Source organism: Cavia porcellus, unplaced genomic scaffold, assembly GCF_034190915.1.
Source record: "Cavia porcellus strain 051 isolate PalLab524CR breed Dunkin Hartley unplaced genomic scaffold, mCavPor4.1 scaffold_7, whole genome shotgun sequence".
NCBI lineage: Eukaryota > Metazoa > Chordata > Mammalia > Rodentia > Caviidae > Cavia > Cavia porcellus.
Window position 1 is genome coordinate 48,191,142 of NW_026947490.1, and position 27,873 is coordinate 48,219,014.

At 40.7% G+C, this 27,873-nt stretch overlaps 1 protein-coding gene across 1 annotated transcript; it reads right to left on the reverse strand.

The window, feature by feature from the left end:
- Window positions 1-299: 299 nt before the first annotated feature.
- On the reverse strand, window positions 300-27,873 carry Slamf1 (signaling lymphocytic activation molecule family member 1). The gene is made up of 7 exons (XM_003466674.3): window positions 27,850-27,873; window positions 27,411-27,735; window positions 25,053-25,343; window positions 16,093-16,191; window positions 13,301-13,374; window positions 3,197-3,289; window positions 300-1,462 (listed from the first exon to the last, which is right to left on the reverse strand). The coding sequence occupies exons 1-7, from the start codon at window positions 27,871-27,873 to the stop codon at window positions 1,412-1,414; spliced, it is 957 nt and encodes a 318-aa protein (XP_003466722.2). The 3' UTR covers window positions 300-1,411.

Consider the following 27,873-nt stretch of genomic DNA (forward strand, 5'->3'; position numbering starts at 1 on the left):
GAACCAGGAAATGACATGCTGGGAGCAGCAGAGCGTAAAATGTGAATTAATCCTTTAGTGGGGGTAAGAGATAAGGCAATAGGGCGTCAGAGGGCTGAGTGGGCACTGGTTTTCCTTGTTACACAATGGTATGGTGGTTACTTATTTCTTAAGTATGTACCAAAATTAGACAAAAACTGATAGGAAAAGAAGAGCTAAAAATCGAAAGATGATCTATCTAAAAGCAGAACATAGGAAGAAAATGGGACTTCATTGAAAAAATGTTTCTTTCTGTCTGTAGCCTATAATCTAAATAACTGAAGCATTCAATCATTTGAAACAGTTGGATAAAAATAATTTAATTATCTTCTTGAAGATAAAGTTAATGTAAAGAGAGGTATTCAGGGAGTAGGAGGTGTTTGGCATAGATGGACCTGAGATTCCACACAAGGCCAGAGATGTAAAATGGGCTCAGAATGGGGGTGGACAGTACCTGACTCTAGGCTCATCGCGCGGAGTAAATAGAGAAGTCAGATTTAAAAGTCATCTCGAGAAGTGAAACATCTCCCCAGGGACAAGTACCTCTGAGTATCCCAAGTTTCTCTGTACCAGCATGACCAACACCGGTTGCTTTTCTTTAAAATTGAATGCTATTCATATAGAACTGTAGTTTTAAGAATCTTTTTCATTTTTTATCGGTACCAGGGATCAAACTCACAACTGCCCACTTGCAAGGCAGGCACTTAGGCCACTGAGCTAAATCCCCATCCCCAGTTTTAAGAATCTTAGGTGGCTTCCCTTCTATTGCGCAAAGCTCAGAGACCTTAAAAAAATCACTCTTTCAGTTTACTATTTTTAACTTTCTTTCTTCAAATAAAATATTCATTCTTTTATAAAATTATCCCTGAGTGTTTTACATAAAATAAAGACTCCCCCCCACCTCATTTATTCTTCATTCAGAGAAACAGAAATGGAGGCATAAAGCCTCCATCAGGTCTGAAGATGATGAGGATCCTTTTTCAAAATAAAGTACAGACAGTCAAAATGTAAACTTTTCCAGACTGGCTGGTGGTCCGCTATCCACGCATTAGATGCTCAGGCTTCCTGTCTTGGTCCATCCTAGTAAAGAGCGAGCTGTCCAAAAGTCTGGTCTCACATTATCCACTGAGTCTGCTACATCACACAGATGGAGAGCTGTATCAAGGAGCTCTCTGTGCTGTGCCTATGCCAGCTGCAGAGCAGGCTAAACACTCGGGGACCATCCCTGCCATGTCCACTGCTGGGTATGGAGACGCATCAACAGAGAGTTGATCCAAAAAAGGGTTCAGACATGCAGAGCATCTGCACAGAGAACATGGGGCCTGTGGCCATGTTCAGTGTTCAGTTTGGTTTTCCATCCTCCTTCAGAAAGTCCCATCACTAGCCTTGGGTGTCAGCTTTCTGGAAGTGTCACACTGGCGTAGACTGTGATGGGATTTGGTTCCTGTAAACAAAGGAGAAGTCATGAGCAGAGAGAAGAGGCACTACTCTACAGGCCGGGCAATAGAATCAGGGAAAGGAGAGGGGATCTGTGATCATGTAGCATGACAACTTGCTGCGGGACACCGACAGGGCTCTGCTGGAGGCACTACTCAGGGGCCCAGGCTGCTTCTTGTCTTCAAACAGGGCTCCCATTCAAGCATTAGTATGCAATCCAGGAGCCCAGGACCCAAGTCCAGTGGTCTGAAGACCTGTACTCAGTATGCTATGTCTCTCTTTATATTGCCCCTAACCGTCACCCTTTCCCTGCCCTGCCCTGCCTCCTCCTTCCTCCCTTATCCTCTCCTCCCCCACTGTTTTTTGGTACAGGATCAAACTCAGGAACTCGTGCTTGCCAGGCAGGTGCTTGTTCTGCTGAGCCAAATCCCTGGCCCCCTTCCCTTCTCTGTAACCAACCATTTACAGGTAAGGAACCAATAATTACATTTTGGAGCTTTAAAAAGGGCAAGCAAGACCCAAGGGAAGAGGAGGAAAGAGGAATCAGCAGGAGAGAGGGAGAGAAAGGAGAAGAGGATGGGGGGCAAAGGCCTCCTGTAGCCTGAGGAGAGTTAGAGAAGGAAAGTGAAGGCAACAGGCGAGTTAGGAGGTTTTGCTGTAAAATGTAAATATACAGCTTTCCTTCCCCTAAGGGAACTTTATTTTAAAAATCTATTTTTTTTGTTTTGTTCCTTTTCTAGTCAGATTTATATTTTTGCTTCTATCTTGGATAAGGCAATGTACTGAGAGTAGATGTCAACATGAAATCTAAGCCCAGCATGGTGGTGTATGTCTATAACCCTAGCACTGAGGAAGGCTAAGGCAGGAGAATTGCAAGTTTGATCTCTGCCTAGAAAACTTATCTTGTCTCATAAAAAGAAAAAAATGGGCTCATTGGTGCAGCACCCCAGATAAGGGGGGGGGGAATGTCTATTTGAAACAGGACATTGGCTCAAAGCATATTTGGATGTACATGCAGGAGGACCTTTGGAGGATAAATGTAGGCATTTTTGTAGCCCCTTTCCTTGGTAGTCTTGGCTGTCTCCTAGAATTCCCTGTCTAACAGAGTCCAACTGGAGCCAAAACTTAAACCCAGAATCTGTTGCTGTTCATTTAGTGAAGGAAGGATTCCTGTGCTGGTCTCACAATGGGTTAGGAGAGTTGAGTCTCACTCTCGGGCAGCTCACGTTCCCATCTAGCTTACCACCTCTGCCGCGCTGCTCTACATATTCTGACTCAATGCAGCTGCAAATATTTAGACATGAGCATCTTTTATGATTACAGAACAAGGTTTTAAATTAATTTTATTAACACCTAATAATGGTACATAGGAATGGACTATAGTCGGATATTTTAATTGCCTGCCCTGTTCTGATGTAAGAGAGCCCTGAGTGGGAGGCTGGGGAAGCTTTCTTTTTAATCAGCGCCGGGTGATTCTGACATGATCTTTGGACAATCAGAAAACACCAGCCAGTAGGAGTAAGCACAGCTCATTCCATGCGAGCAGGACATGGGCCTCCAACGAAGCACTAAAACCAAGGCCACGGCTACTCCTGTTTGCTGTGGGCAAACTTCCCAACCCAGAACTCAACGGTTGGTTTCATTTCATCTCTACCAAAAAGAAAAAAATCTTCCTCGCCCTCAGCTCCTCCACCTACTCCCTCCCTCTTTATCCTCTACATGAGGGGAACAGATGCCTCACCGGGGCAGACTCTGGAACAGGCTCGGTGGCGGCCACATAAATGGTGGTACAGGGGTCCTGAGTTGGCGGGGGGTCAGGTGTCTGCTGAAGAGACTGCAGGAGAAGCAAAGAAAGCAGATTAGCTGAGCAGACTTCTCATTCCCATGCATTTCTCCTCGTGGAGAAACATAGATTCAAGATGTGCAAGTTTAAGAGCTCCTTGGAGCTATTTGGTCCAACTTCCTTCTCCATGGTGTATTTTCCCAAACTACCCTGGAATCCAGTCCTCCAGACTTTGCTCAGACTCCACAAGTGACACTGCAGGAGTCACAGCCTCTGAAGACAGCCCCATTCATTGTTAGTACCTCCCAGGGCTAACAATGTGTTAGAGACCTGCCTTGCAGTGAATTGCTGTGGTTCTTACAGGGGCCATGGAAGGGGTCTTAAGAGAACTTAGGCAGCCTCATTCATGCCACCTGGCACATCAGCATTGGTTCAACCCCATGCTCTGTCCCTGTTACTAATCACCCTAACGCACGTCCTGCCATTGACCTCACAACCACATCATCATTATTTGCATTTGCCAGTGAAGAACCTGAAGCTCAAAAATTTAAGTACTTTCCTAGTGTACATATGTATGACATGTCAAAGCCAAGATGCCACCCAGGGCCTTTAACTTAAAGCATATGCTCTTTCTGTGGCTGGTCTTCCTTAGTTACTTCATTCTATAGCCTTCACCTAAATTTCTCAGGCATTTAAAGTCTATTTTACATATCATGGCAACCTAATGTTATACTTAAAACACTCTCATATATCTATGTGTTATTTCCTCAAACAGACTGTAAGTTCCTTAAAAAGTAGCCTATGTATCTGGCATACTTCCAGCTTCTTGGGAAGCTGAAACAGGTAAAATGCATGTTGGAGGCTAGCCTAGGCAACTTGGTGACATCCTGTCTCAAAATAAATATAAATCAATAAAATTTAAAAGGTCTGGGGATGTAGCTCAGCAATCTCTAGGTTCAATACTCAGTACTGGTTGTGGGTGGTCAGGGGAAAATAGAAGAAAAGTAAAAGAAATAGTCTATGTTTCTATTCTCCCACAAAGGAGTGCTTGGGCACACGAAAACCCTTTCAGTTGATATTTGATATCACCTTGAATGAATTAAGGTCTATAGTATCAAGACAAGCTAGTGGAGGGGTAAATAGAGATACTCTCCCTGTGATATGGGAGAGTATCCTAACCCAACAAACTGTGGGGGCAGTGGTCTAGTTTAATGCTATTGCTGTTTTCTCCATATATGTGGCAAGAGTTGAAGCCACAGCACATGTGTTTAATGAGAATGCATCTTCTCATCTAACAGACAATTACAGAACTGGGAGACTTTACTGAGCATGCTCTTTCTCTTTATATACTTGACAGATTGCTCTCTAGAAGAGGAAACTGTCAGGAGAGCCTTTCTGGTTTTAGGCAGGATTACACTTGGGGGAAGTGTTTTGTTTCAACAGAGTAAGGATCTTTCTAACAGTAAAATATGCTCATGTGTGAGACGAATTGCCTTGGGAGAGAGTTTGTTTCTCATTCCTGGAAGTAGCTGGGCCTGGGCTATCCCAGGGTTTCTCACTGTTTCTGTGCATAGGAATTACTTTGGGATTCTGTTAGAAAGTTGAATAATTGTTTACATTATTTGAGTCTTTATGATGATATAGTTTAGGCATTGCAAGCATAAACAAGGAAATTTAAGGCTATGGCTAAAGCTATGTATATTTTAATGTCTAAAACAGTACTAGTTATGACTTATATGTTTAAAATATACATGAGATCAAAGTAGTGATCAAATATAGCACATAAATCTGGAAATAAATTGTAATGATGTTAAAATTTATAGTGTAATATAAGTGGCCTAAATAATAAATGCCAGTGAGTCAGAAATGCATTTTATAATTTTGAAGGTAGTAGCTTACAAAACAGAAAAACATAATTTCTAATGTAATGGAGAAAATGAAATAATAACAATACAGTTTTAAAAAATCCTCCACTAAAGAAACTCCTGTCTCAGAGATCACCATCAGTAATTCTGCCAAGTAGTTCAGAAAAGTAGATCAATCTTACCCTAACATTTCTAGAAAATCGCAAAAAGAAAAAAAAAACATGTAATGGGTTGAGTTGTGTCCCCTAAAAGATATGCCTGCTTTTTTTTTGAATAAAAGGTTTTGCAGATGTAAGAAGAGTGAGAATTTCAGAATGAGATTTCCCTAGATTAGGATGTGTTCTAAGTGCAGTGATGTATGTCTAAGAGATGGACAAGAAGAAGACACAGAGACAGAGAGGAGGAAAGTCCTGAGAAGACAGAGGTGGCGATTACAGTAACATGACTACAGAGCAGCAGATACCAAAAACTACCTGGTGCGTCCAGATGCCAAAAGATGAAAAGAACTCTCTTAGAGTGTCCTGAGAGGGTATGTCCTGTGACTTGTCATCTTGATTTTGACTTCTGGCCTCCAGAACTATTAGAGAATCAATTCTGTTATTATAAGCCACTACATTTATAGTAATTTGTTATGGCAGCCTTGGGAAACTAACACGTATTTTAACTTTGTGAGGGTAACGTAATGAAAACTGCACACAAAGACATTATAAGAAGTGAGAACTAAAGGTGAATTTCACTTGGAAACCTAAGGAGAAAAAAAATTTACTGAATCAGGTCTAAATTCGCTCTATTCCAAGAGTGCAAAGTGACTGTGAGTTTTGCAAATCAATATAGTTCATTAGATCAGCAGATTAAATGAGAAACAACAATCCTGTGAACGTTGTCTCCACAGATACAGCATTCACTGCTGATAGAATCCAACATCAACTCATGATGAATTGCAAACCAGTAATAGAAATTCTTTTCTTTTTTCTGTGATAGAATTGAACCAGGGCCTCATACATGCTAGCAGGAAGTCTGCCACTGAGGTACAGCCAGCTTCTAACAATATTCCCCACGTGGTTTTAAAAAAAGGGGGCAATTAAAAAAATCTTCCACAGAAACCATCCTTGATAGTAAAAAGCTGAGACCTTTCCTTTCAGGTTTGGAACTTTACCAGGACCTCACCATTACCACTTCCATTTACCGCAATGTGGGAATCTCAGTAAAATTAAGGCAAGAGAAAACAAGAATTCTGTGGTTAAGAAATGAAGAAATAAAACTATTGGTTTTTATGGATGACAAAATTGCATACAGAGAAAAATCCCAAGTCATCTATCAAAAAATGACCAAATTTACAAATGGGTTTAGTAATATTGCAGATATATGTCAAATATACAAAAATTAATTTTTTATATATCAATACTAAAGAATGAGAAACTAAAAATTTTGAAAAAGCTAATATTGATTATAGTATTCCAAAATATCAAATGCCAACCAGTAAATTATAAAAGATGTAGAGTCCTTTTACTCAGAAATCAAAGGCGATTTAAAGGAAAGAAACAAAAAAAATCAACTTCTGGAACTGAAATATAATACAATAAAGATGTATATTTTCCTTGAATTTATCTATGCAGTCCTAATTAAAATTCTAACAGTATTTCACAAGGGAGGTTTTATACACTGATTTTGAAATATATATGAAAATGCAAAGGACCAGATAGTAAAAAACTGTTCCAGGAAAAGAATAAGTGGGAAGACTCATTTTATCAGACATCAATATTTATAGTAAATATTTAAGCAAGACAGTGTGTCATTGGTGCATGTTTAAACAAAAGTCTGTGGAGCAGAATAAAGACCCAATAAAACATGCAGACCTTGAGTTCTGATTAAGACGATGCCACAGTGGAGGGAGGGCAGTCTTTTCAGGAAATGGTCAATGGAGTATCCACACAGGAAAAAAATAAAGCCTCATCTCTCTAAACCAAACTCCAAAAACCATTTTCAGGTATATAATAGATACAAATGTGAAAAATATACCAAAAAGCTTTTAGAAGGTAATAGAAGAACATTTTCATATGCTGAGAAAAGAGAAATAGTTCTCAGGTGGAGCACAAAAAGAGCTAGCTGTAAAAGAAAAGATTACTAAGTTGTTCTACTCAAAAATTAAGAGCTTTTCTTTATCAATAGATATCACTAAAGATTGCAAAGTCAAGCTACAGATGCAACAGATCATATCTGAAGCATTGACTCATCTATCCAAAATATATAAAAAGCTTACACTAATTCATTTTAAAAAGCCTGAACTCAAAGTTAAACTGGCAAGAGATTTAATAGGCACTTTAAGAAGGAGAATTTTAATGGCCAAATACATAAAAGTTGTTTAACTTCCTTATGATTTGAGAAATGCAAAATAAAACCATAATAAGACACATCCAACAGTATGGCTAAAGCTAAAAAGATTGATACCAAGTTTTGGCTAGTATGGGTGGCAATTGAACTTCTTTATAGAAATGGAGATTGGAGCTGGGCATTGTTCATATGCCTGTAATCTCAGCACTCTGGAGGCTGAGGCAAGAGAATCATAGCAAGTTCAAGACCATCTTGGGCTACAAAGTGAGCTCAAGACAGCCTAAATTACATAATGAAATCCTGTCTCAAAAAAAAAAAAAAAGAAAGAAAGAAAGAAAGAAAGAAAAGAAAAGAAAGGAAAAAGAAACTGGTACACTCACTTTGAAGAACAATTTGGTCTTATCCATTCAGTTTGAGCATAGTCATACTCTATCATTCAGCAATTCATCCACTAGGTATAAGACCAACAAAAATATGTGTGCAAATTTATCAGAAGACATGCATGTGAATATTCATAGCCATAACTGCGTGACTAAAAACCTGAATGCTCACTGATAAAGGGATTTTAAAAAGAGGATGTTCGTGGGGGAGCTAAAGATGGCAGATCGATAAGCAGCAGGATACAGAACTTCCCTGAGAGAGACAACTCAGATGCAGGAATAAAACATTCTGGAGAGGTCTGGACAGAGGGAGATGGGTCCTCTCTACTTAGGAAGAAACTAAAGGGAAAAGAGCTGGCCAAACATGCAGTCCCAGGGCTACCACCAGAGCAGCTAAAATTAGTGTTTACAATGCTCTCACCAGAGCAGCCCGAACTTGCACAGCCTCGACTTGCCAGAGATGCCTGAACCCATGCTGCTGTGACTCACTGGAGCTGCCTGAACTCACACTTCTGTGACTCACTGGAACTGCAGTCACACTGAAGTCAGAGGTCAGTGAGTGCAACAGAGAATAGAGATGGTGAGGGACTTGCATTAACCCACAACGAGTGCTGGGAATAAGACTCTCCCTCAAGAAGGGGCGACCAACTGGACAACATGTTAGAATTGGGCAGGATGGGTCTGAACTAGGAATGACAGTGACTTCAATTGGTTACTCCCTTCCCAGAGCAGATTGGTGGGATCTGCTTGGCATGGGTCACACCCCTGGCTGGGACCCAATAAGTCCTCCCAAACTAATTCTGTACGTACAGCACACACTAATGTGGTGAAGGCCCCCACAGGTTGACTGGCCCACAGGGGAGGGGCCAGCATATGCCACCCTTGATTGCACCTCAATGACCAACAGCAAGCTGGAGATGGCAGAAATTCCTAGCCAGTGTGCTTCATAATAATCATAACCAACAAGGAAAGAGCCTGGGACTTCCATTATACACCTATATAGAAGAAACCAAAACCACGACAAGAGAAAGAAATAGAAAAGCCCCCAATTCTGAGAATATTGATCCAGGAGCAGTAAATACAAAAGAGATTGAGGGCAGAAAACATGCAATATCAGACATGGCATCCGTGGACATACAGAGATATCTTTAGGACTTGTAGAAAAGCTCAAAACTAAAATATTAATTCAAGTAAAGCAAGATATAAGTAGATTAATAAAAATGCTAATCACCTCTCAAGAAGAGAGATGGAAGAATGGAGAAACACAAAAAAATGAGAGAAATGTTCAATGAAGAGTATAAAGAAAACCTAGAATACATGAAGCAGATTCAAAGAGAGTACCAGGAAATCAAAAACTCCATTGAAAGCTGGCAAAACTGCTTGAAAGAAACTAAGGATAGACTATCAAAATTTGAAGACAGGTTTGCAATATGTGATCATGAAAGGAAAGATCTCTTAAAAGTAACAAGGAAACAGGCAGTAACAATACAAAGGCTAGAAGATGACAAGAAGATCTATAACTTAAGAATAAAAAATGTGAGTGAAGAAGCAGGAGTAAACACAAAGAAAATACAGAAATAATCAAGGAAAACTTCCCAAGCATAGGAAAAGGAAATGATATTCAGATATAATGAGGCATACAGAACTCCAGCCATCTACAACCAAAACAGAGCTACACCCAGACATATAATAATCAAGTTCCCAGAAATTCAATATAAGAACAGAATACTAAAAGCCATCAGAGAAAAGAAACAGATCATTTATAAAGGGAAACTCATCAAAATCATGACAGACTTCTTGACATAGACCATCAAATCAAGAAGAGCTTGGAGTGAAGTATTCCAAACCCTGAAAGAAAATAACCTCCATCCCAGATTGATGTGCCCTGAAAAACTATCTCTAGAACTTAATGGAGAAACAAGATGCTTCCATGACAAAGAGGAACTGGGGGAATTTGTGACCACCAATCCAACTGAACAGAGAATAGTGAAGGACATTCTAGAGGGAGAGAAAAAAAGTGCCAGGATTTCAGGAACAATAGCAGAGAGGCCTCAACAAATGGGGCAGATGGTGGAATGAAGGAGAAAAGCAGACATCCAATGACAGAAAAATAGCATAGCAGAAATGAGGCAGAGAAGGTTGGCTCTAATCTCTAACATAGATGGCTTTGATACACTAAAAAAAAAAAAAAGAAACACAAACAGAGTAGATCAGCAGGTAGGGTCCACCAAGATGCTCTTTATAGGAAATATAATTAACCTGAAAAAGGGTTTTATGAACAGAAAATCAAATATGAGAAAACAATGCTCTATGTGCTAAGGAACTAGAGAGTAATAGAAGCAACCAGACTAGTAATTGAGGATAGGTGGGAAAGACAGACGTTAGTAGGTAAAGGAATACAACTAGAGATCAAGTCCAGGAGGGAGAAGGTTTGGAACCACTTAGGTAAACAGCAGGTCGCTCCCCCAATTTAAAACCGAGGGTGTTGATGAGACCCAAAAATGCACAGTATTCCCTGGGGGAGTGAAAGGGGAGGAATAGTCTTAAAAAAGAAGGCAGAGAATAATAGTGTATCAGGATTTAAAACCCACATTACTCACACTGCCTGTTTAGATGCAGTATATTCTGTTCCATTGTCTACTTGTACTAGATTTGAGGGCACAGACAGCTATTCTGAAAATAGCAGGATATATTATGGTAATCATCCTTAATTTACTATTAACTTAACCCTGTATAACTTACAGTGTTTTATCATGACTGATCTTATTTGAATCTGGTTTGTTATACTGCTGTTTTGTATTGACAATTTTATTTAAATCTGTTATGATTGAAAGTATCAAATCTGAGAGTATAGCAGCTACACTGAAAATAACAAGATTCACTAAGATACCCACTCTGGTTTGATTATTACCTGCTTTTGAAGTTTTACACTGTCTACAATGCTTTGTTTTTATTAATATTGTTATGTACTGCTATATTCAACTATACTATGCCTGATGATATGGACAATTCTATTGAAGATAACAAGAGACAACACAGTAACCATTGTAGATCACCTTGTACTGTGGTTTTATATGAAATTTTTGTTTCATGCTTTTATAGGAATTTGTTTTGTTTTGTCTTGCTATGCTTTGTTTTTCCCTCTAGTACAGAAAGGATAGAAACACATGTAGAGACTAATGCATATGTAGAACCTATAAACAGTTTATGAGAACTGATTATATAACACATGATGAAATGAACAACTATTTTGAAGAAAAAGAGACACTAATGTACCCAGTGATCCATAGCGTCATGATGTGAAATCCAGCAATACTATTATTCTTTGTTCAGAGTGATTTTAGCCTGTTTTGTTTTGTATAATTTCAACATACATGAAGATATGGACAGCTATTTTGAAAAGAATGAGAGACACTATGACAGCCATTGTTGACTTCCCTATTGTCTGGTCTTGAAGATCTAAAACGCCTTCCTCATCCTGTTCAGATCAGTTCTATGCTATGTTGTTTCGGGTGAATTCTCTGTATGTGAAGATATGGACAACTATTCAGAAGAAAGCAAAAGACAATATGATAAATAGTGAAGATCTCTGATTGTCTTGCTTTGACGTTTATGTCTCTTACATTGCTTTCTTCTGTTTGTTGTGTTTAATTTTACCCTCTTTAAAAAGTATGTTCCCACATTGATATTCTATAAAGCAGTGAAAATGAATGCATTTTTAAAAAATCTTTTTGAGACACTTTCACTATGCAGTTCAGCCTGCCTTCAACTCACTTTGTAGTCCAGGCTGGCCTCGAACTCACAGAAATCCTCCTGCCTCAGCCTCCCAAGTGCTGGGATTATAGGCATACGCCACCATGCGCAGCTTCATATCTATTTTAAAGACAATTATGAATCTTGTGAAACTGAGAAAAGAAATCTGACTTAAGAAGAAAAATAACAGAGGATTCTACTTTTATATAATAAAATAAAACTCAGCTATATTTCTAGAAGTCTGGAAACTTCACTATCTTTGGGATGGACACTGGGTGGGAGGTCTCCTAGAGTTGCTGGCAATGTTCCATTCCTTGATCTGGGTGGTGGTTTTATGATGTCAGAGGACTCAACAGTGATTCAGTACTGAAAGATATCATTTCTTTTTTATAATTTTTTTTTATCGGTACCGGGGATCGAACTCACGACTGCCTGCTTGCAAGGCAGGTGCTTATGCCGCCGAGCTAAATCCCCAGCCCCTAAGATATCATTTCTTTGTAAGTAGATTGGTAGTTTCAGTACCATCTTAATGAGGTAAATTTTTCTTTTGTTTAGTACTCAAAAAGCTGATTCTTAAACACATATGCAAGTTCAGAAGGACAAGAAAAGCCAAAAACTTTTGAAGGGAAACAAGGCTGGAAGACTTAATTTACCATGATGGGCAATGAAAGGCAACTAAATTACAGTGAGCAAATGCTGATGTGTTTTATGCTTTTTTTTTTTTTTTGCATATAGTTGTAAAAAAAGAGGAATGCTAATGTTAGTGGCAAGGGATGTGGCAGGCAGGGAAGACATCCTGGTAAAGGTGAGCCTCATCTAAATGTGTAATGCAAGGGGTAAGAGGATTATTTTTTGTTTAAATGGAAGTTCATTCTAACAGGGAGCACAAGTTGTATAATAAACCCTCCAGAGCATAGGAGAGAACAGAAATAAGAACTTTGCCCAATAATTTATTTCTTAAACCTCAGAAGTGAATGTATTGACATCTGACGAAATTTTTCAAAGTACTAATCAAATCTGTCTTTATTTTCATATTCTTTCACCCAGAATCTGCCTGTTCTACTCCAAAGGACCAGTTCATGGCCATCTAGCATTGACTTTGGATCTGTAAAAACTACAAGTCCATATCTAGCCACAATCCTTTTAGCCTCCCTCTCCCTCGTTTCCAGGGCGCTTGCTCCTCAATTACAGTGAGTCTGAAGTTCTATAATACAGTGACCACTCTACCACAGTTTTCCTTTCTTCTGTACCCGCTTACAGATCATCTTCCACCTCGACCACCCTCTAAGCAGAATTCTCAAGATCCTTTCTTTGTTTTACTTTTGCGCTTTGCAAATGCCTAAACTCTGATCAGGCCTGCACACCACACAGCGGCGGCTTTTCCAAGCTTTCCCTTCCTCCTTAAATCTGCACCCTTTTCCCCTGGAGGAAAATTTTGTAACATGGATAATCCTAGAATCCTAGAGTCATATGTCATGGTTTTACAGCTTCCTCATATTTTCCCCATCAACAAGCAGATGACCAGAAAATTACCAAGTATTTCTTGTTATTTCCAATAATATGACGCTGGTATAGTGACCTTTAGTAACACTCTTACTCTTGGCTTCTGATTCCCTAATCTTATCTGCTCTAGAACCTGTGAGGAACCATGAATGTCAGATGTGCAATATGAACTAGTCAGGAGTTCTGTGGAAGACAAGATGGGTCTTTCCCAAGCAAAGTATAGAACTTACACCTGATTGCTGGACTTGGGCATAGATAGTGAGGCTTTTTTCTTCCATCACTGGCTGACAATGTTTTGCTTTACCTAGGGAAAAGAAATCATAGTTGTTATCTCCCTCTGGACCCCAGCTTGTGCTCCCCTTGTGGTTCTGTTTGATCTTTATTTTCTACTACATACCCATCTTTCCCCAAGATTCTGGCTTAGCTACTTGATCTGTCTATCTCTGTTTCCCTATCTGTGAAACAAAATTTGATAATATCTGGTTTATAAGGATATTGTGATAATTCAATGAGTTATTGCTTACAATGTATAAATAACAGTGCCCAGGACATAGTATATGTTGGTGTTATCTATTTTGGCATGCACTATTACTTTAATCTCTGATGTTTTATGTGCATATGCACCTTCCTAACAGGATTCCAGGCTTTTTGAGAGCAAGACTGATTATTTATGTTTCTCTTGCATTCTCTGGCTGGTACCATGCCACTTCATTCACAGCTTTCTTATCGCCCTATTTCTGGAAGATTTGCTGTGAATGTGTATGGGATGGAGACTGTGGTACAGTCCCGGGGATGATTCACCTGGGACTATGTGGAAAATAGAACTGCAGTGTCATTCTATTGCTCTTCAACTGGAAATTTTGCTCAGGGCCTTGGACCTCTGTAAACTAATAAATTGCAAAACATTTCAAGTGTTAGGCAATTTTAAAGTTTCCTTTTTTAAGTTATAAAAGCAACTGATTCTCATTGCAAAAAAGGACATCTTCATTCTGTCATTACCTGTATTACACTGGACAAATCAAGTCATCTCCAGAGTCTCTCTCTCTTTTTTCTTTCTTTCATTTTTTTGGGGGGGGGGCAGGGCACAGTCTTGCTGTGTATTCCAGAGTAGCCTTGAGCTTTCTATGTAGTGCAAGCTGGCCTTGAATTCACTGTGATCTTCTTGCTTCAGCTTCCCAAATGCTGAGTTTAGAGGTGTGAACCACTGTGCCTAACCAGGAGTCTCTTTTCTTACCACAACTAACTGTACACTAACGTCTTTTGCAGCTCTTATCTGAAGCATAGAGTTGTCCTGTTACCATGACTTTAAGTATTTTAAATCTAGTTTAAGTACTATTTCTAGATTCTTCCAGTGCACCCCTCTCCTTGCTATGAGATTTGAACATCACTGTTTTAATTTGCTTCCATCAAAAAATTTGTCTGTCCACACATATGTATGTAAGTATGCATGCAGGCATGTATGCATGTGTGCATGTATCACACATGGATGTCATCATGTTCAATGCTTTCTATGTATTGACTTTCCAGTCTCCACAACAGTGCAATGAAGCAGCTGAGACTAAAGGCATGTGCCACCATGCCCAGTCCATATCCTATGTTCTTTTTTTTTTTTTTTTTTTTTGAGACAGGTTCTCACTATGCAGTTGAGGCTGGCATTGAGCTCGTCTTGTAGCCCAGGCTGGTCTTGAATTCTCAATGATCCTACTGCCTCAGGCTCCCAAGTGTTGGGATTACAGATGTGCACCACCATGTCTGGCAAGCCTATGTTCTTATTTAGTAAGTATTCTTCTGGAGATCAAATTTCTAGAGTCAATTTGAAGATATTCAGAGGGAGGCTGGCTTCTGGATGTGGTACCATTAGAAGTTGCCAACAGATCTCTTAAGCAGTGTTTTATGAAGGGTGTAGCAACTAGATGTAGATTTTACCATAGACTTAGGGTGTGTTCCATTGGCTTACAAAGAATAAGTAACTAGAGATGAGGCTGTGATGAAGGAGGTGGTAGGCAATTGTGTAGCAGGGACCACTGCTTCCTTCAGGTTAACCATGTGCTTAGCAGAAACAGCACAGGTTGAAATCCCTGCACCTTTGCCAGGTGAATGTGGGTGAATCAAACTTAGATGTAACATCTCTGGTATCTCATTGTTTTCTTATAATAGAAGCCAAATGTGGTTGCTCTGCCCCCATACCTTTATGGTGGAGACAGTGTTTCTTTCTGAATCACTCAGCCCTCCCTCATCTCCTCCTGTGTGAACTCTTAGATGGAGGAAATGAGACAAAAGGCAGCTTTCTGTAATCTACATTTTCTTATGTAAGCAAAACTAACATTACAGTGCTGAGGTAAGGACTTTTCTAACATGGTAACACTGATCTACTTGAGAATGAGACCAGCCCTCAGTTTGGTGATAGGAACATTAGGAACATTAAGTTCTTCCCTCACCATGGAAAGACAGGCAGAGCATCTGTCCTAGTTTTGAGGAGGTTTTAGGGAAGGATCTTCTGACTCCTGCATGGGTCGTTGATAGTGTGGCCAATGGGAACACAATGGCCTGTGACAGTGAACCAGGAGACTTTGGAGGACAGGCGAGAATATACCATACTAAGAACTTAAATGGCAGGCAAATAACTGAGCCTTACTGCTTTCAGTATATTGTGGGAGACTTTTTGTTGGAGATCCAAGAATTCTCTGAATTCTCCTCCTTGGTAAATACTACTAAGCCTCTTGTCAGGATCTTCTCAGCTTCCTGTACATGTTTTTCCTACAGTGCTGAACAGAAATTACCTGCATTGGGTCTCCAACAGCAGATGTGTTTGACTTATTTCTGTTTCTCCCCATGCCCTGTACAGAGGCTGAAGACGTATTGCATCGGATTGAATTGAGTAAGGTTCCAGAACACGCTTACTGAGTACTTTCCAAAGGTGACCCCATACAGAAAGTTACAGTGGTGAGGACAAGTCTGCTCGTGAGAAGAGGTCCTCCGCTTACCACAGAAAGTAAGAAACTGTTCACTGTCAGACACCCACCTCTTCTTCTCCACAGCATTATCGACACTAGGAGAATTAGGATGACACCCAGGGCACACCCAGGGAGCAGCAGAGAATACAATTCCCATTGTCTTTGTTCTGAAAAAAAATCAAAGAGTGATCTCAGAAGTGCTGTGAGTTTTAAAATATCCTATACAGCAGTGGGAAGACCGAGTCTTGTGTTCTGTTCCCACATCCTCTTCCCATACAGACGTTTACCTGCATGGATTTGGGGGTCACTTGAGATGGCTGAATGCTTCCATACCTGTTTTCTTATCCCTATTTTTATTCAGTATGCTTGGCTTTCATATTCCAGTAATCATAAAGATTTTTGTATTGAAATACTTTATTTTCACTTCCACTATCGCATGTCTTTTACATCAATGTCACTGCCCTATTTCTTTGTTTAAATTTCTAATGCGTCCTGTATTTATTTTGGGTAAAAACACATAAATCTTCATGTGCTTTTGTCCTTGTTCCACGCCATGAGACTCCAGGAGGAAGAAATCTGCTGTCTTTTTAAAAAATAAATTCCCTCACACAATTCTCATGAGACACCAAGAGGAAGAAATCGGCTTTTCTTTTTAAAAAATAAACATCGTAGTGCTATTATTGTCCTTCTATGCAAATAACTATGCTGAACTCCCTGAACCAAAAGAAAAGCATGTAGTGTTTCCTCTCATCATTCTCATGTTTAAAATTAGCCAGGCTCACTCAGGCTTAAAATCTGAAAGCCAGATTTTATTGATTTCTTTCCTGTTGCTACTTTTGCCAAAATCTTTTGAAATAGGAGCACCATTTCAGAAAATAGTGAATAATACCTCTCATCCCAGGAAGTCAGATACATGGTTAGTAAGATAATCATAGGCAATTATCGAATGCTTGCCATAGGCCAGATGTTTGTGTTAGTGCGTCTGTGTACTGATGCATTTAATCCTCACACTAATCCTATGAGGTAGATATGTTGATTGCTTTTTGGCAGTGGAGAGGTTAAAGCATTCAACAGCAGAACTCCTTAGCTGAAGCCAGCCTGCCCAGCTCCTACAGAGGCAATACAGTAAACTAACCAAAACTACACACAGCAAAACCAAATATTTAATGTAAGAGCCATTCACCCCTCCCCATGACACCTGACCCATCTTCTTGGAAAGTACATGGAAATAAACCTTCTTATCTAAAGCTAGCCGAGCTTCTTTGGTGAGATAATGCAATATAAATTGCAACTTGAAACGAGAAACTTTAGACACAATACGATGCTCCTGGAAGACCTACAAGGCACTAAAAGATCTGGAGAAAGATATTCTTCAGATAATTGCATTTGCTGGCTAAACTCTTTTTCATGTCCTCAAATCTGTATAAAGAGCTCAGCCTCTCATCCTGACTACAAGAATCCACTCTGGGAAACTTGCCTGCAGTCCCTCTTGACCGTGTACTCTGACTTGAATAAACTCTTATCTTCACTGCTATTCTTGCTTTGGAAAATTATTTTACCACCTGCAGCACTGTCCCTACATATGTGGACTCACACAGCAGTGGGTGCTTTCTTCACTCCTATTTGATGGATAAGGAAGCAGACATGGGGAACCTCAAAAGCTAGAACTTGATGCAAGAGTAGAAATGGGTAAATTCTAAAGTTGGGTTTCTTGGGAAGGCCAGGAGACTTCCAAACTTGTGGCAAGTAGACTGATAAACAGTGTGGGACACCTAAAGCACTGGGATTCTAACTAATGGCCCCAAACTTCTGAACAGAGTAACACCAGGTGTTCCTTAATGTATAAAAGTGGCTTATAAGGATGACTGGGGATTTGTTGTGGGAAAATTGTGAGGAAGGAACAGAGGAAGAATGTAGTTGCAGGCAAATCCAGATGTTTATAAAGCTGGCTAAAATACAGACTGAATTCTCATTGACAAAGGTATGTAGCCCCAGTCTAAGTGGGCCTCCAGCCTGTCATTTCCATCTGAGTTTGAAAATCTTCTTGCCAGACTTACCACACATTAAGTCATTTCAAAGAATCTCAGTGACCTGACTGTGAACTCTTTCACTATATATTCTCTTCCCCAACTTAAACTTTTAGCCTCTGACAGATATCTTCAATAGTCCTATGATCTTGATCAAAACATTGGGGATGACCAGAAGTTCTGAAAAGATGCCTGATTTTGCATGAAAGACAGAATCCTCACTGTGGCAGGAGGTGCCTTGTGAACTAGACCACTTCGATAGGCTGACAGTGGCTAAGATCCTCCATGCTCTGTGTGTGTGTGTGTGTGTGTGTGTGTGTGTGTGTGTGTGTGTGTGTGTCTGAAATGGATTATAATTGGTCCAGGGCTTATGCTTTCTACAACAGGGACTCATGGACTCATGGAAGAGCTTCTCTACTGCTAAGAGGTAGAACCAGCAGCCTAGGAGCTGACCCAATATGTTGTTATAGTGGCTCTTAAATATTTCCAGACTGCTTTCTCTTTCTTTTTCTATCATGTGCATATGGGGAACTTTAGAATGAATGGTTAATTTGAGGACAGACACCTTAACCATTTATATCATTTAAAAGTTAATAGTTCTCCCAAATTTCATTTGAGTTCTAAAATAAGACCAACAAATGGTGCCTCTAAAATTAGGAATTAACAGAAGACAAAACTGCGTCAATCATGTCCCCACTCCATGTCAATCTTTCTCCTCTCCTATGGTGCATGTTTCTGGCAACTCCAGCGCCCACTAAGTCATATAAATCAATAAGAGGCGCATGACTGAGGCTGGAGGACAGCACAACATAGCCTTGATAGCATTCTCCCAAGATCCTGGAAAAGAAAGCAGTTAGGAGGGTAACATCCATATGCTGTCCTTGTCCCAGGACATAAATGATCTGCTTCTGCTAGGCTAGTTAGATCAGAAAGACAGTCTACCCATAATCTTGAAAGATATTTCATAAACTCTAAGTTTTCTACTGGTCTTTGGATATAAATATGAATCTGTAGGAAGCTTAAGATATACAACATGAGGATTAAAAAAAACTTGAAGGAACTGCATTGCTTATTTCACCTAATCCACCAATTTTGTCTTCAGGAAACAGACTTAGAAAAATGTATTTAGAGTCACAAGTCCTTCTCTTGTAGCTCTTTTCAATACTTGCTACATAATGGGGCCCCAGTGAATTTTTGTTGACTGATTGGAAAGACAAGCAAATGGTTTTTATCTCAAGTCCAAATGAAGCTCTGCAGTGATGCCCAGAGATGCTTCAGTTCCTCTGCATGCTTTGCTTATCCTTATCTGCTCTCTCCCTATCTGCATTGCTGTCTCCTTATTTGCATAGCAGTCCAAGTATTTCCACATTTGGCCATTTGGTGCTCCCATTTGGTGCTTTGGTAATTATGATATTTATATGAAAACTACATGCCAGGAACTCTATGCCTTTAGGAATTCAAATAAATATGGACAAAATGCTGCTGTTTTGGCTTGTTGGGGTCAAGCTGCCCATGAGTTCTATAATTTCTGAGGGTAATCTCTTTGTGGTCCACTAAATCTTTTCTCCACTAAATCCTCTGCTCTGCACTGTCTGGGTTCAAGCTTCCATTTTCTTTATCAATTTCCAGACAAAACAGAAATAAAACCCTCACACCAAGGATTCTGTGATTTAAATTCTCCCCTGAAGAGTTAAGGGTCCCTAGGAATGGATTCCATTATAATTGAGGCACGTTACTCCACTGGACAGGCTCGGATCTGCTGTTTCTCATCCTTTTTGTGTATCAACAGCATTTCACCTCTTTCTCATATGGAGCCATCTAATGAACACACTGAGCTCTTAAATGGGCTCACTTTCAGCCTTGTAGCATTTATTTTAGTACAAGCAATCCTAAATGAACTCTGTGTCCTTTAAAAGAGGAATTATAGTAGTGATTTCTTCAATATAATATTTTTCCATCTTGTAAGGTACAAAAGTCCTACTTAAGACTGAAATTCCCTAAAATTGCCTCAGTACTTCGTTATCGTACCCCCATTCCATATACTATAATATACAACAAAGGGATATTTCATATACTCTTGATGAACTTAGATAAAATTAAATATGAGGGCAAAGAATGAATTTGGGAGAAGATTAATGTAACCTTTTGCTAAGAATAATCAGAGGGCTAAATGTAAGAAAGACTCAGAAATGATGCAAGAGTCACCTTCTGAATGCCCCAACGCAGGAATCCAGTGGAAGTTCTGATGGCCTACTTGGCAGATGCTTTGCAGTAGCAGGAGGGAAGTCTGTGTCTGTGACCTCAACAAGTCACCTGTGTTCTCATTTTCAAACCAGAGACTACAGCTTGCCCTCATTTTGCTCAGTCAGGTAATGAGGCCTTTAAGGATGATGATTCTCACAAATGACACAAAAGTTATCCTTGGGTCCACAAACTCTTTGCTCACAAAGGAATACCACGTGAATTTTCTTTCCTTTTGTTGTCTTTTTTCTTTTTTGTATCAGGGCTCAAACTCACAATGTTGCGCTTGCCAAGCAGGTGCCTGTGCCTCTGAGCTAAACCCCCAGCCCACAGAGGAACTTTCTTGAACCAGGTGTCCAGGACTTTTCCCCTTAGGATTTCTTAGAGACAGCTGAGCAGGCTGGCCAAGAATTCCTGTGACATTTAGAAGAGTCCTGTGCACATTTCTCCACCCTGTGGCCCTCTCCTTTGTTGGCTTAAACCAGGTAACTTCACATGTAGCCACACCTCCAAAAATAAATGTCCAGAGGCCCCCACCCCACCCATTTTTGTCTCTGAAAGTCTGTTGTCACAGAAACACAAATGCTTCTCTCAAGTCTCCAAATCATATTTTTAAAGGAAGATAAAGAAGAAAACAAGAATTCGAGAAACAAACGTAGTTCATCTCAGGAGATACTGAGATACTCACGTAACGGTCTGAGAGTACCCAATCTCTTTCCTGCCTTTCATGTGGTTCTGTCAGTAAGGCTAGTGGTAGGGAGCACATCTCCTTGAAGAAGCTAACTATCTTCAAGAGATATCATCTCGTTGGTGGAAGTTTCCACTCAAAGTTGGGGGTGGAGAAAGGATGCTTGCAAACCACATAATAATTTAAGGACCAAGGCCATCCAAGTAAACATTTTTATAGAATCAATCACTTTCATCTGGGTTGGTGGCTCACATCTAGAATCCCAACTACTTGGGAGGCTGAGGCAGGAGGATCACAAGTTTAAAGCTAGCCCGGGCAACTTAGTGAGACACTATCTCAAAATACAATTAAATGAGATAATTCACGGCTTCCAGAATAATCCCTTCCACTTGCCTACCAAACCAGATTATATTTCAGAGGCTACAATTTGTGGTCTCAGGGCCATTTATTCTATTTTTAGTTTTATAGTAATACAAGTTTTGTCCAGGCACATGGCTTCCTGGATAAGGACTACATCTCCCAGCTTCCTTTGTAGCAAAGATGGCCAGGTGGCCAAGCTTTAGCCCAGGAGAAGTGCTTGGAATCCTTCTGTCTCCTGTTACCATAAGGCTTGCTGGATTGAAAAGATCATGGAGAGGTATCTGACCCTTAGCATCTAGGGGTCATGGGAGGTCTTTGTTTTAGGAAATGGCTTTGTTAAAAAGAAGGTCCTCTGAAGCTCACTGGCAAGCATCAGACTTTTTTGTTCATTGAGCTAATTCAGACTTCCTGAGCCAGCGTTTTGTCAATCTCCTGAAGAGAGTCTCCCTTTCAAGGTAAGCTTCCAGGGACTTTCCCTTTTTACTGTGCTATGTAAGAGTTTACATCCACTACTCCATCACAGGCGTAACTATTGCAAAACATGTGTCATTAATGACAGCAACAAACCACACACTGTCCACGTCAACATGCTCCACATGACCTGGACAGGGTTTTGCAGCACCCAAGGATTTAGACTTTGCAATTAAAATGCTTTTTGATGATAGATATTAAAACCACCTCATAGCATTTGAACAAAGAAACAAGGATGAAGATATGACTGAGAGCCTGGACAAATATTAAAAAAAAAATTTCTCCCGAAGTACAACTATCCTTTTGCATGGCTCAGTTTAACTGAGTCCTGTTAAAAGACAAGGCTGATATCATACCGTATCTGGTCTCTCCATACCATCAACAACTTTGAGTTTTTCATTAATGAAACTCAAATCTCTTAAAAGCACTGTGCTTGGTTCTTAGGTGGCGACCTGTAATAAACCCTCAGACTCTGTCATTTCATCTAAAGCTGGGATTTCCCTTTGTATACCCCATGGAAAAAGTCTTTGTTAAACTAATAGTCGCTGCCTTGGCCCAGGGCTCAGCATCTCTTGGTGGATTGCTGAAGTAAGGCTTCCCCTTAACCAGTTTCCCTTTCTTCTGCCTCTTTACTACCCGTCTATTCTCTCAAGCACTGAATTTTCTCTTTGAAATGCAGAATAGATGGTACTACTCCTCTATCTAAGTCTCTATTAGTTCTTATCACCTATAGGAAATACAGAATAAGAACCAGCTGGATCTGCTTTTCCCTATGCTACGACTATCTTTTGTCAACTTGGGCCATTTCTACTTATTGTGCAAAACCCAGTTTAAATCTTCTGATGCTCTCTCATTCTGTCATTCCCTGACACAGCTATTCATTGTCCCTCCTTGCTATCTTGCACATACTTCTGTAGTGAACCTATCACAGAATGCAATCTATGGTAATTATTTATTAATTGAACCGTCTCCTTCCTTAAGGACAAGGATGTTCTTTTTAATCTTTATGTACTCGACACCTAGCACAATGTTGGAAATATAGTAAACCCCTCAACAAACATTTTGTCTAAGTAAGCCTAATGTTTTATAATAGTATTCATTTACAAGTACAAATCAATGTGCTAATAAAAAGTTTTAGTCAGCTACTAAAATCTCTACTTGTCTTATGAGTAGAAATACATTACTGTAAAATTCATATGTTGAAGTCCTTAGAATGGGATAGGAGAAAGAGTCTGGAGGTAGAGTCTTTACAAGTTAAAACAAGGCAGGAAGATTGCAGTTTGAGGCCAGTTGCGATTATATAATGAGATCCTGTCTCAGAAAAAAGGAAGGAAGGAAGAAAGGAGAGAAAGAAAGAAAAGAGGAAAACAAAAAGAAAAACTATTTTTTCATTGTAATTTATAAGGAATTTTTTTTTTAGGTGATGTCTCTGTTTTCTAGGTTGGTCTTGAACTTGTGGGCTCAAGTGAAACTCCCACCTCAGTCTCCCGAACTGCTGGGACTATAAGCACATGCTACCACTCTCAGTTACTAGAAGGCGACTTAAGTGCATTCTTTTTCCCCCTAATACCTATCAGAATTCAGGCAGCCCCATTCCATCCCTTTTTCTGTGTGTGACCTCACTTATCCTTTTAATCGCTTTGCTTTCTCTCTGTCAAATGGGGATAATAACACTATTTACATTGCTTGGTTGTGCTGAGGACTGAATGAGCTCCCACATAAAAAATCACATAGTAAATGAGTAAGACTTGCTAGACGTTATTATTTGTAGATGAAGAACCTAAGTCTCAGAAAGCCTGAATGATTTATCCTTGTAGGTAGAAAGGGCAGCATTGGATCCAGGCCTTCCTGGGCCACATTCTGTAAGGTTCCCACTGTGCAGCACTCTGTTGTTGGTCCTGAAGCATGACTGTGGGCAGGGAGAGAGATCTCGAGGGGAGGAAAGCCTTTGAATATGGCTTGCATGCAGGCTGCGCAAGCAGCCAGAAATGTGGAGTAGGTGGGCAGATGGCTGGCTCTTGCCAAGAAATGTCTGGGAGAGGCTGCTGCCTTCAGTTCGAGGAAGACCTCTCAGGGCATACTGGAGAGCTGTGTGAGTTATTGCCCTAGGAATCCATCTGTGAACGCTTCAGGGAAACCACTGGTGCAGGCAATACTGAGGATTTGACCTGGCTAAAATACCTCTTTCGTTACCTCCAGTCATCTGGGAAAGGCCTTTGTACAGACACTAAGTCTACTATGATTCGTTCTCTGCCCAGTGGTGCAGAGAAGGGGAGGTCAGAGCATAAACAATGCCTTGCAGTACAGCAGCTTTGCCAGGGTTACAAGACCTTTGGTGAAAAACAGGCAGTCTCTGCCTGTTCCTAAGTGTTTAGATAGGCTTATGTAATCAGTGCTCTCTTCCAAAAGAACAATGACACTTTCTTATTAGAAAAAGAAAAATATCTAGTCATAAGTGTCAGTATAGGTGTTGACTCCATTATATACAAGATGAAGAAATGTGAGGAAGGTATTTAAGTGTTGTGAACTTCAAAGTCCTCATGTGTCAAGCGAGACTGAGGCTAACCCCGACAAGCTTATGGTGGGAGTCAAAAGAGATTATACAGTGGAGAGAGCCTTGCCAATAAGAAAGTGCCATACAGCCTACTATTCCCCAAAATTTACCATCCAGCTCTTAGTCTCACCTTTCTCTGACTACCCTGGGCCTCTGACCTGCCATGAGATTTATTCTTCATTCCATAAAACAAGGTCCCTCTTTTCAATGCTTTTCAGTATTGAGCAAATGTTTCAGATCTTTGCTAATGAGCAGAGATCGCACATCCTGTCTATTCCCAATTTCCTATGGCACAGGTGATAAATAAATACTTACTGATGGTGTGAAACTGGCCCACCATTTCAACCCAACCTAGAATTCGTGGAGCTGGGACCTGCTACCTGCACTCCCCCTACCCAGCCATCCCTGCAGGCCAGAGCCAAGGCAAGAGGCAAGGAGAAAGCATTACGCCTTGGAGATGGGAATTCTAGGTTCATTTTTCCTATTCGTTTCCTTACCCAGGAACTAAGCATCATAATTCCATTCTGGTCAACATGAGAGTGTGCTCCCTGAGTACATGTACAGCTTTTGCAAACTATCAAGAAATCTAAAATGCTGTCAAGTTAAGGCTTCGGCGGTGGAAGCACAGCAATAGGGACAGAGCCATCCACTTTCCTGAGGCAACCTTGCTGGCCCCAGAGCACTCACCTGCGGGTTCTGACGTGCAGCTACTCCACAGATTGAAGGCCTGGGAGCGGCTGCTAACAGGGTTGCTTGCGGTGCAGATGTAGAAATTGTCAGCATGCTGAGGGCCAAGGGTGAGGAAGAGCAGATGGGAGCTGTTGGCTGGGCTGGGCAGGTGAGTGCCGCCCTCCTCGCTCCAGTTGTAAGCCACGTGGTCCCCATGCTTCACTGTGCAGGCTATCATCAAGCTGCAGGTCCCATTGTCACTCTCCTGGGTTTTGTTTAGCACTTGAATTTCTGGAGTGGAGACCTGCTCTGTCGGGGGAAGAGGAAGGAGGGAGCCATCACTGAACTGATCCCATCTGGGATTCTCACTTGACTGTTATGTCCAAGCACTACACAGCCCAGTGGCACTTTTCTTCCCTGGGGCTTCTGTGTGACTTATCTCTGGTGGGGAAATTTTATTACAGTCCCTTACTCACTACTACCTCCATTCTAGGACTACACTGAGCTAAAATAAGGAAGATGAGTTTGTTTTTAGTCTCCTTCTGCCAGTGCTGTTAGGATATCTCTTGTTCCTCCTGATGCTCCTGATCTAGGTTGTTCTCCATTAGTAGAGTTTTCCATCAACTAATCTCCTCCTTTTTTTCTTTCAGTGCTAGAGATCAAACCCAGGACCTCATGAGTGCTAGGCCAATCCTCTACCACTTAGCTATATACTCAGCCTACTTTTAATTTAGAGACAGAATCTAAGTTGCTCAGGCTGTCCTCAAACATGAAATCCTCCTGACTCAGTCTCCTGAGCATCTGGGATAAGAGACATGCACTGCTGTGCTTGGCTGTGTCTCATGATGGTTTGTTGGCTTAAGATACAATCTCCTAGGCCCAACTGTATGAGTTTTTAGTGGTAGAATTTCATAACTATGGACACAGACTATATGTGTGGGTGCGTGAATGGAGATGTGGTAAGTGTTTTTGTGTGTCTAAGGTAAGGATAGGCTCTCAATCATAGCCATAGCTCTATTAATCTACCTCACTCTCATGCCATGAAATAGACAAGGAAAAGTCTTATTTATTTACAACTAGTATAGGGCAACACAGTGCTGGTGTTTTATGTCCATCCTCTTCTTTAATTCCTAAGAGTTATAACTATAGTTATAATTTTCCCACTTTATGTATACGGAAACTGAGTCCTGGAGTATTGGGAGGTCTTACATAATATTATACAGCTTCTAAAAAGTCAAGCTGAGATGAGAACCTCAGATTGTCTCATGCCAAAATTCAGCTTCTTTCTTTGACTTAAAAAGAGTCACAGTTTCACAGATGACATTTTTCCACAAGATAAGAATTTGATCCCAAGATATGGCAAAGGCAGAAAACCTATAGGCACAAAAGGACAGAATGCATGATATGCATTCTGTTCTTCAAAATGCATTAAATATAGCCTCCCATGTTGAGGGCAACTTTGCTCCAGGATCACTCTTACAGTGACCTGGTAGAGGGCTGTGGGAATTCTGCATGCACTGTTTGCAGGAAAGCAAACACTGGGGCAAAGAAGGGTATTGCTGTCCCTCCTCTAGATACGTGAGGATTTCAAAGAAATGTAGGTGGGGCTCCTGCCCTGTCCTCAGAGATGAGGAAGTTACTTTGAAGAAGCAGGAAAGCCCCATTGGCTGAGGTGAACCTCTGGTCCCAAGAGACACAAACTCTAGGGTACTCAAGAGGAGACAGCAGTTAAAGAGGTTCAGAAAAGCTCTGTCCTTGGGTCCAGGTGGACCCAGGTTCTGGCTAAAGTACTGCAGGTAAGCCACATTGTAACTGGAGCCTTCCTTTAAGTGAGAAAAAGAGTGCTTCTCACACCATGTAGGTGTGATTTGAGGCCAGGTCTCAGAGCTTGGCAAGTGATGTGTGGGTGGAATTTCAGCTCTCTCTGCCCGGAACCCCTAGTGCAGTGAGCCTCCTACACGGACCTGTTTGAGCATGTGCAAGCCACCTCTCTGGATTCCAGTGTCCTCATCTACGAAAGGGAGATTGGGTTTGATTGGAGGTATTCAAAATTTTTAAAAACCCTTCTTTTTCCCTCCAGAAATAAAATCTTATTTGCAAACCAAGACCACTGGTGCTCCTTGCCTTCTAGCTGGTCCATTTCCTTTGGAAATGGGTTAGGGTAACTAAGGCTAATCAGTTGCCACTAATGTGCAATGTGGAGATTTAAAAAATGGCAACCATTTCCACTAAGCGTAGCATAAATGCTCCTTGGAGTTGATGGTGTTTCAAATTGCTTCCAGTTTTAAATATCCATAGTTTCTGAGAAAGGCCTAGATTCTCAGAGTGGAGACCATTCTGGCTTCCAGGGTGGGGTGGGGAAGCCCCCCTTATTACCATAAAGCTTCAGCTGTGCACAAAATGACTGGATATGTACGTTTTCCTCCAGGTACATAAAGTACCATCCTTCATGCTCTTTCTTGCTTCCCAGGATCACCAAGCTCAGGTTTTCTGGATGGAACTGATAGCCATCCTCTATGTAATCTGATGAGCTTTCTTTATGTAGACTAAGAGACATTATTTTCCTCTTGACAGAATCATCTGGTGATTTTGATATAATGACAAGGATGCGGTTGCTTTTGTTCATGCTCTTGCTCATTCCTTCTACTGTCAGAGGCAGCAATATGTCCCTTCCCAGATGCTGGATAAATACTCGGCAGTTCTAGCTTCCACCTGTGGGAGAGAAGAGAAGAGAGTCCCTTATGATGGTGACTTTGGAAACCACATTATGCTGTGAATCACGAATGGGAGTCTAAGGTTTTGCCCACCTCTATACTATCCTGGAGATTGCCAGGTCCAT

What these genes read in the sequence shown, in the direction of transcription:
- Slamf1 (XM_003466674.3), bottom strand. Translation starts at nt 27,873, where the DNA reads ATGGACCTGGCAATCTCCAGGATA. An exon ending in ACCTGGCAATCTCCAGGATA is followed by an intron (nt 27,736 to 27,849) that starts GTATAGAGGTGG and finishes GGTGGAAGCTAG; the next exon opens with AACTGCCGAGTATTTATCCA. An exon ending in AATGCTGTGGAGAAGAAGAG is followed by an intron (nt 13,375 to 16,092) that starts GTGGGTGTCTGA and finishes TCTTTTCCCTAG; the next exon opens with GTAAAGCAAAACATTGTCAG.